The 10,382-nt window shown below is 40.6% G+C and overlaps 1 protein-coding gene and 1 pseudogene across 1 annotated transcript; one reads left to right on the forward strand and one right to left on the reverse strand.

Annotated features, from left to right (window-relative positions):
- Positions 1-437: 437 nt before the first annotated feature.
- Positions 438-2,774, reverse strand: LOC109479847 (mitochondrial assembly of ribosomal large subunit protein 1-like). Its single transcript, XM_019781878.1, has 4 exons — positions 2,646-2,774; positions 2,310-2,396; positions 1,513-1,594; positions 438-708 (listed from the first exon to the last, which is right to left on the reverse strand). The coding sequence occupies exons 1-4, from the start codon at positions 2,772-2,774 to the stop codon at positions 542-544; spliced, it is 465 nt and encodes a 154-aa protein (XP_019637437.1). The 3' UTR covers positions 438-541.
- Positions 2,775-6,533: 3,759 nt separating this feature from the next.
- Positions 6,534-7,716, forward strand: LOC109479274 (annotated as a pseudogene).
- The last annotated feature ends 2,666 nt before the right edge of the window (positions 7,717-10,382 follow it).

A 10,382-nucleotide genomic window follows, 5' to 3' on the forward strand; every position in this document is an offset into this window, starting at 1 on the left:
AGCCAGCCATAGAAGCTCCAATTTGCGACCCACGGGAATTTGCAAATTGGAGCTTCTATGGCTGGCTGGATCTTCTCTGGTATACTATCCCTTTATTTCGGCCAATTTCTACTATTTTTCCAGCGATCCGCGGAGCCTGGTAGAGGCTATAACATAATATTATTGGAGACAAAATCTCCAATAATACCATGGTTAAGCAACGCAAACCCTCATTGGTCTTCAACTTTGGCACAGACTGAGTCACAACCAATTGGCAGCTTCCTAACATATCAATGGAGACACAACCTCCAATAATACGCTGGTTAAGATTTTCTTCAGCATCTTTATTACATCACATATGACTTGCGGATTTTAATGTCAATTGTTTTTTCTGGAAAACATTTTTCTATATGTTCTTATAAGTTCTTATATTCCTAGCAATAACCACTCATACCTCCAGATAGAAACATATGTACTGTATGGATAAACACAATAGTGAAGGAAAGGCCTCAAGCTATATTAACACAAGAAACCATACAGAAATATTGCTGTTGGTACTACCTTATTCCTCTGTTTTTAGTACTCCAAACTGATCTGACAACGTGAAAGGAAAGTCCAGGAAACTGATGGCGCGTGTTTGGTCATCGTACTCGGAGCCCAGCGTCCAGAGTTTCTCCAGCTCGTAATTCTCACGCGTCTCCGGGAGCATCAAGTGTAGAGCTATGTTACCTGGGAAACAATGGGAGGGATGGTTACAAAGTGTCAGTGTTCTACACTAAACAAAGTCTATTTGTGTTGTAACAATGGTAGGGATAGTTGCAAAGTGTCATTGTTTTACACCCATCGAAGTCTATTTTTAACACAATCTGAAACACATTTGGGGCATATTTCTGGCAGTCAACATTAATTTATCGAAAAGAAAATTAAAGTGGGATATATACATTTTATTTTATTACATTATTTTGCTTTATTATGCTAAAAGCTTTTCTTTGCATTACCAGTCAATATCATTCTCCTCTCAATCCTTTAGAAATGTTTGCAGCAAAGTATACATAACTTTATATCATACCCGGGCTGCGATAACGTTCGATAACGGGTTCCGGACCGGGACGTACTTTACAGTACGGCCCGGTCCTGAACTCGTTATCAAACGCTTCCATAAAACGATTCGAACGCGATTCGCCCTAACCGCGTGTGCCCCTTTCGAAAATTCGAATACAGAATCTGGACGTTAGAATTGATGTTGTTGCATTTTAGGGTTTAGTGGCACCAACTTTTGGCTCATCTTGCATTGAAAGGCGTGTTTTCTTGGGTGGGTATGACATGAATAAAATACAACACAGTGTATTCTGCATCGCCCTCGGTCCCGGCCCTCCCGCGAGTCGGATCGCCCTCCGGCCTTTGGGCGATCTGACCCGCGGTCGGGCCAATACCTCGGGCGATACGGAATACCCCGTATTGTATTCTATATATATACATGAAGAGGTGTATATGAAATGTTCTGTGTTAAACTATGTATAGACATACATGTACCTAGATCAATGGCCATCCAGTCTTCACAGTCCTCCCCTTCAACTGTCACAAACTTGTCCTTGGCTCCTTTACGATCCTTATGCTGTAGAAGGAAAGCAAAAAGATGTTTACAACTTCTGAATCACAATACAGCCAGAAATCAAGATGCCATTTCATTTTCTCTTGCTATGCCTCTACCCAGAATTGTCCTATATCAATGCACTTTAGCTACAGTAACTCTATTTACGCCTAGTCTCTACCAGACTAACTACGCTGGCTAGGAGAATACTTGCCAGGGGAGTTTGGCCACCTTGTAGGTTTGACTGGGCCACACAGTTAAGAAAGAAACTACCTCCCCGTGGCTGGACTCCCTTGGCCCATTTGATTCTCTTTTTTGCCAAATTCTATGATCCGTATTCCCGTAGAAAGGCCTGGTGGAGGCTAATTTAGGCCAGCCAGTAAGAAAAAAATGTGTTTCCTGATTCATTTCTGAAAAAATTAGGGTTGGTAGGTAGGGATTATCATTTTTCTTCTTTTTTTTTTATTACACTTTGGCAATCTCTAGTGATCGAACTTATATGTCAATGTTGGAAAACCAATTGTACAGCGTTTTATCACTCAGGTGTCAGATCATGGAGCTAGAAAAGGTTGATAGGTCAAAAAATGTATGTCACTTGCAGGTCTCCACACACAAAAAAGGCTAGATTCTGCAGTTTTTTCTGGGGTCGGTCAGGAAACACAACATTTTTTCCTAGGCCTTATTTTGGCCTTATTTGTGGCAACGCTAAGCAGAAGTGAAGGAACAAGTGTTAACATACCAGTCTTATGATGTACTGTGCCATGGACTTCAAGTGTCTGGTGGAAGAACCACTCACAATAACCAGGAAGTCAACGTACTTCATGGACTGGAAAGGTGGAGAGTAATAATGATAAACAAACAAACAATGAAAAACAACAGATGGTAAGCAAATGCAACAGAAATTTTAGGGAAACTTGACAAAATTTTCACTCTTTTCAATGTAGTATACAGTACTTTTATTAGCCATTCACATTGTATATTTGCCTCAGAATACATTCTATGATTTGAATACTACTAGTAATAGAACTACAACATTGTACTCAATAATGTGATAATATTTGAACGTAAGACTTACCAAAGGTACTTTGATCACACAGATATCCTTGGCATTTTCACCCCGTAACTCCTCAACAAGTTCACCAATGGTCAAAACACCTTTTGACCTTTCTGTAGGACAGGTTTTGGGGGGAGGGCATATCATCATTATTCACATCTAACTTGCAACATGTTTAACATAATTCTAGTGTAACTAGACAAATCGCATCAAATATTTCCATATCATGCAAAAAGTTAAAACTGTGGCTTGCTTTACAATGTAGTATGGATTATAAAATTAAATGTACGTGTGCAGAAAATTAATTAATAAATAAATAAATTTAACCTGATAAGACAGCACTTATATTCAGGGCTGAGCATAATTTACAACATCAGAATATTATTGTACTTTTGTAACGAAATTGGATAATTTGGCTAAGGTTTCGAACCTACCTCGTCTTGTGTTATTTCCGAAGGTTTTGTCTTCTGTCGATTCAGTAGTTGGCACTGTTTCTTCCGTGACAAATTCTGAACCCTCCCCAAACACACCCTTCCTTTCTTCTAGTCTCTCCGTCGCTTCTGCTTCGTAGTTAGATTTCCTGGGTCTGTCAGGTTCGTCTGTGGTGAAGAATCTGTGGTTGGATCTGTAAGGGGTCCATGGCACACCTAAGAATCCAGTGTATTGAAGAGCAAATCTTTGGTTTAGCGGGCTCCAACGGTGGCCCAAGTTTCGCACAAGTTTTGCGGCACTTTTTGAGCAGTCCATCAGCCGATTTTCACTTCTATGATAGCGGCATACAGTATCTGTACGAACTACGTTGCAAATTCTAGAAGAAATGGCAGAGGAATGAGAAAAAAAGCGTTTGAAAGACATAATTCCGAGGAGTGTGGCTGTTTCGCAGCACATGGCAGCCATTGCTGTCACCTTTGACCTCTAGTGGCATAGTCGATTAATTTCACGGGGGTGTGGACAGCCTGGGTGATTCAAGAGGTCACAACTCTTCAAATAAATTCCTGTGTTCTTCAAATGCCCGTCAAAATATATGTTGTTTGGTGAATTATTAAAAAAAATGACATTTCTTCAATTATTATACTGTCTAGAATTTTGATCATCGAGCATACTGATAACGTTATACTAGTTATAACGCTAACGCGTCACAATATAATTACGGAAAACATCTTTTTTTAAATTCCTGACTCTGAAAATTCCAAAGCTATCCCATGTAACACTAAATATTTCCTTCTATTTCCTCTGTAGAATCAGGAATGAAGACACGTACATTGTAGGCAAGTTTTGCAACTATAAACTTCGTAGACTAATTAATAGGCTAAATGGGGAATGGACGGTGTTCAGCACCAAGGACAGGCACAGGGGTGCAAGAGTATACAGTGCAATTTTACGGAATACAGTGCAATTTTACGGAATACAGTGCAATTTTACGGAATGCAGTACAATCGTATTAGTATACAGTGCAATTTTACGGAATACAGTGCGATCGTATTAGTATACAGTGTAATTATATTAGTATACAGTGCAAGTTTACAAGTAAAATTGCACTGTATACTAAAACGATTGTACTGTATGCCGTAAAATTGCACTGTATTCCGTAAAATTGCACTGTACTCCGTAAAATTGCACTGTATAATCTGGCACCCCTGAGGTATGTTTGCCTATACATGTATGTGTCTATCTATGGATACCATTTTGAAAACGAGAGACTTGTAAGTCGTGGTACACCGCACAACAGCGCCGCCAGCGGATGCTTGACAGAGTGCAACATTCAACACGGAGAAACAGTTGTGGAAAGTTGTTATGTAACGTTAGTAAACAAACCTTTGACTCCCGACCTTAGTTAGTTTGCTGAACGGTTCGTGTACTGTGCATTCATGCCGTCGCCATGGCCTTATAGTCTACAACATATGTGAAATACACGGTACAAGATTATGTAAGTATCTGTGTTATTTGTAACTGCACAGGTTGTTGTTAACGCAATTGTGAATTATGAAGGCGCAGCAAAGCCGATTGTTGCATAAAGTTGAACCCGGTTGAGCTAGGAAAGAAATGGAAGAAACAGGAAGAAACGTTTAACATGGGAAGAGCTGCAATGTAATTGTCAGGAGTGCCAGAGAATACAGTGCAATTTTACGGAATACAGTGCAATTTTGCTAGTATACAGTGCAATTTTACTAGTATACAGTGCAATTTTACGGAATACAGTGCAATTTTGCTAGTACGCAGTGCAATTTTACGGAATACATTGCAATTTTACTAGTATGCAGTGCAATTTTACTAGTATACTGTGCAATTTTACGGAATACAGTGCAATCGTATTAGAATACAGTGCAATTTTACTAGTATACAGTGCAATTTTACTAATAGAATTCCACCGTATACTTCTACGATTGCACTGTATTCCGTAAAATTACATTGTATACTAATACGATTGTACAGAATTCCGTAAAATTGCACTGTATTCCTAAAATTGCACTGTATACTCTGGCACCCCTGTTCTGCACATGTAAACCTGGCAAATACAGATTGTATGTACATTGACAAGATAACTTCATGTTCAACATAGATCGTTAAAAACTGCACCGAAAACGCTGGAATTGTTCACAACGTGCTTGCTTAGTTGGTGAACAGTAAATGTAGGCCATATTTTACGTAAGATGGTACTACATACCAACGTTACCAAGTTTCCTTTAACAAGGTCTCGAAGTCCACACCGCGGCTAGTGGCATTGTGTTTGACTAAATAATTATTAAACCATCAAACGAACACTGTTAAGTCGGTGAAGGTCAGACAGAAGGTCAGATACGCAAAAAAAGCAGTTACTCAAGCAACCTTGATGATGCACGTCTTTTTATTTTCACCGTAGCAGTTTTGATATTGAAGTAAATGCGTATTTTAGAAACATCCCTACTTTTACAATCCTGTGGAATGGGCCGTAGGTTTAGGTAGTTGTCTGGTAGCCGAGGTTCTCTAAGCAGATATTAGGTGGCTGTTGTGCATACTGGTTGCGAGTATCTTTTGGGATTGTGGTTTGCACCTACTGCGATACCTTGTCAAATGAATAATATGTAGTAAATGAAAGATATTGTTATGAAAGCTGACTTTGTTCATCTATTTCATAGATTGTCGTGTTGTTGATTTTTTTTGTTTTTATTCATTTTCACGCAAACAATAGACATAAACATAAACATAGCGCCTCCCTAAAATCTAATACATAAAGTAAAATTAATACATAGAAATACACTATACACTGAAAGTACCCCACTTACCCCGATGCCTCTCCAGCTTCCCTCCCCGAGACGCAATCAAGTATTCTGTTTTTTGATAAAAAATTACTACTTTTTTTAAAGGATTCAAAGTTCAAAATTTTGGATGTCCTGGACTGAAATATGAAGACGTACCCAACAATATTAACGGTTTTGCTTCTTTAGACATGTCTCCAAAAATAACATTGAGGGAAGTTACTTTTAAATTTGAACCAGTTTCTTGTAATACCCAATCCTGCACTTTCCTCCAGAAGGGGACAACATAAATACAATCATAAAACATGTATTTGATGTTTATTTTATGTAGCCTGTGTTTACACTAGTCAGTCTGCAACTGTTTCCCCAAGGGGGGTGGCAAACTTCTGGGCAGGTGGCCACCAGGAGCGTGATTTTTTAGTCAGGCTAGATTATTAGACCAGGGATTTAGCCATTTTTACGATACGTTATTACCAGTTGTTAAGGGATCACACACTGTTTACATACACTATTACTGTTCTCAATCTGCGAAATATAAAACTTCACGGAGAATTGACACTTGTTTTTTTTTTCGCCCTATCGCTTTAGATTTTGGAGTTTGCGGAGGATGTCATCCGTAAAATTTTCATGCTGTGGCCTAATCCGAAACTCTTATTTTCACTAACAGAAGAACATGGCGAATGACCATGCAGATGTGGGGAGGCCCTGGTCGTCGGAAGTTCGTCACAAGATCAGTGATTTCCTGGTCGTCACTGCTGTCATCTCACATCCGCTGTTTACCTGTTCTGGCGCGGGACTTGGAATCTTCTAGAGGAGTCCCTACCCGGTGACGCTGGCGCCCGCGCCTGGCTGTCCCTTGCCATCGGTAGCCCGGTACTTCTCCTAGCCGGGCTGCTGCAGTACCAAATCCAACAGCTAGGGGGCAGCATACAGAAGAAGAGCGCGGTCGGCTACCACGTTTTGGGTATGGTGTATTCGTACGTGATCGCGTTTGCTGCTGTCTCTCAATGGCGGCGTTTTTGGAACCTACCTGATTACTACATACCCCAAATGGCTACCCCTCTAGGGTACGGACTGAGGACGATTCTTGGGTTCGTTGCCATGGTGATTTTTCGGACGGTGCAACTCGGAGGCGGATGCCCGCGAGCGGTCTCAGTCGACTCGGAACCCGATCCCTTCCGAGTCGATCTCCGATTCCACACGAACAGAGCCGAGCGGTTTAATTCGTGTAAGTTCGTGCTTGACGTCGTGTTTTCTCTTTGGGTGTGCGACTTCGCAACGGTACAATATTGGGCAGGGCTCTGGGGTTTTCTTGATGTTGTAATTTTTCCCGACGACACTACCGCTCTTTCGTACTGGATTTCGGTTGGTATTGGATACGGTGTACACCTACTATCAACCTTCGCACAACATCCAGTCAGCACTCTCTCTAAGCAACTAAAAGGCACCAAATACGAGTTCTGGAAAAGGCTTGCTCTTGAGGATTCCTACTTACTCTTTGTTAACAGTGGTGTGGTGAACACGTGGAGAGGGGTTTGGAGTGTGTACGATAGTTATATTCTCACAGAACGGCCGAAACTCAGTGCATGGGTGACCCACGGGGTCGGAGCGGCGGCGTGCTTTCTGGTGTTCGCCGGTAGAAGTTTGTCGAATGGCGGGGGTATTGGAGTGACTGTGGACGGGGAATCAGACGACGGGACGGGCGTACTCAACTGTGGCTATCTGCAGGATAGCCTGGACGAGACTACTAGTACCAGCCGCGTTGAGTTAGATACCCGACTGTAATGTTTTGGGTCTTACAATAAACCTTTACGGACTAAGTTGTTTAATAAGTAGATATAGAAGAACACAGATGACATGTATGTTATTGTTAGATAAAATATCATTTCTAACTTTTAGAAATTCCATACATAACCACACTATACCTCCTGTTAAACTCTTTTGATCCGCAAAACATCTACAGTTGGCGCACCCTTCGTTGTTAGATATCTTTTATATTATAACTACTGCTATCATTATTATTATTACTGTTTCTTGTATTATTTATACCTATGTTATCGTAGTTATTACAGTTGTTCTGTTTTTTTAAATATAGTTAGTGATTATTTGTATTTGTTATTACTTGTATTTTAGATTTATGTATGTTTTTATCTGGACAGTGGGCTTGGAAAAGGCATCTGCCTGTTCCCCCTGCCCTGTCTTTGTGACAAAGTTGAAATAGTGAAAACGTTGTGACAATAAATAAAAAATACAGCTCACCAATTAACAGTTTCATTACGTTTATTTTCCCTTATGCTTAGCTTTGCTTTGATTTGCATAATCTAAATTGCAACTTCTCCAATTTCACCACGACACTTACTAGTATATCAGAGCACGAAGAAAAGTCACGTATACTGTCATGAAGAAGACTAAAAACAAACAAAACTCAATCGACTTTGGAAGTCCCAGCACCACCCCTGCTGTAATATTTGAGGTTTGGGTGGTAGTTTGGTGTCTTAGTGTCTATATGACAATATGTATCTTATAAACGAGATCCAAACAGTTCGATTACTTCTGCTGAGCCGTGTTAGCGCCGGCGCCTATGAACCCCCCACTTTTACACTACTATAGTATGCACCGGGGCGTAGTGAAAGGCTATTTTTAACACACGTTATCAAGAATACAAACAGATCTTATTTACTTTGTACTGTAGGCTGGTAGAGTTCCGAACTCCCGTCAACGAGGGAATAAGAGAGATAGCAGACTTCACCCCCTTCATGAAAAGTCAGAAACACAGACACCCACACAGACACACACACATACATACAATTCATGCACGCTCACAAATATCACACATTCACACACACACACACATTCACACACACATTCACACACACACACACACACACACACACACGCATTCACACACACACATACACACACACACACACACACACACACACACACACACACACACACACACACACACACATACATTCACACACACATTCACACACACACACAATCACACACACACACTCCTGCGTAAATACATATAATACAAACATGCATGCATGATGTAAAAGCTACAAAATATTGAGTAGTCAGTGATCTTTGGTCACCCTACGACAGTATGACAGATTAGAAAACAAGCACGTGAGCACCTCGTGGTGCCAGGTACGACCCATGTAGGGTTCAACCATGTGATATTTGTGTATACCTGGAGGGCGTTTCAGCCCATTGATTATAGGGCCAATAGTAGGATACTAAGTACTTGTATCTGTAGTCATTCCAGGGGCTACACTGTACAGTTTTCCCTACTGTGATCTGTATGTTACAGACCGCACACTGTAAGTATACACTGTGTGTCTTACATTATAAAACCTATAGGATACTAAGTACATTCCAGGGCTATGTATACACTGTACAGTTTAGCCTAAACACCAGGATACTAAGTACATGTACCTGTAGTCATTCTAGGGGCTACACTGTACAGTTTTTCCTCCTGTGATTTGTATGTTACAGACCGCACACTGTAAGTATACACTGTGTATCTTACATCATAAAACCGTAGGACTACAGTGATATAACGCATGATATTGTTTGCTCAAAGGCATTTTCTGATCATAGCTACATTAGCGTTGAACTTACCGTAGTAAGAGGGGGGGTCATTTCACGTAATAACTTTGTATTGCTGGTGATATTTTGTACACTAAGAGTAGCCTATTGTACATAATGCTTTTACCGGTGATATGTGTGTGTTCGGTCCTTCAATGAATTATGCCGTATACATTCAGGTACTGATATATGATGCTCGTATATATATCGTGGTGTGCCCCTCCCCCTTATACGCACGTGTGCACAAATTCAGGCGGCTGCCTTTCAGGTTTTTCCAGAATAAATGCACTTGAGGATAGCAGTCTGAATTGCCCTTAGGCCACTGCAGTTCTACGATAGAACAGTGTAGGGATCTTGACTGGCAAGTTCACGTCAGTGTATGTACAGGGAACTTTATTGACACAACAAAAGTACAGCGACTTTCGTAAGGTCTTTAACTACATTTAGACATAGACAAATACGTGTGTAGAACAAAATTTACCTACATACAAAACAATAGATGAGTCAACTTATACTACTTGTTCTAAGGTCTATTAAATATTCTTTGATATATTTATCTATTTGTACACAGTAATGGATATTACCTTCTAGAATGAAATTGAATTTATCTATAGCATGAAATGTAACAAATTCTGTTGAGCAAGCGGAGAGAAGGTCGAACAGCTTAATTTGTGCGTTTATCGTCATATAGTGGACAATCCATGATAAAATGATGTTCATCTTCAATCTCATTAGGATAGAATGGACTCAAGAAATAGGATTTTGAGTCCGCAGAAGTGGCGTCCTAGGCCTTACACTAGCCTCCTTCGCAGTCTTGTTGGGCGTCGGCGTTATTTTTTCTGTGAGCGACGCGAGTAATATGCGACCGCGAGGGACGATTTGCTGCCGAGGGAGTTTTGCCACGGAGAGAAGGTTTCGCGCTCCA

The sequence above is a fragment of the Branchiostoma belcheri genome, unplaced genomic scaffold (assembly GCF_001625305.1).
Source record: "Branchiostoma belcheri isolate BF01 breed outbred unplaced genomic scaffold, Haploidv18h27 scaffold107, whole genome shotgun sequence".
In the NCBI taxonomy this organism is placed as follows: Eukaryota; Metazoa; Chordata; class Leptocardii; order Amphioxiformes; family Branchiostomatidae; genus Branchiostoma; species Branchiostoma belcheri.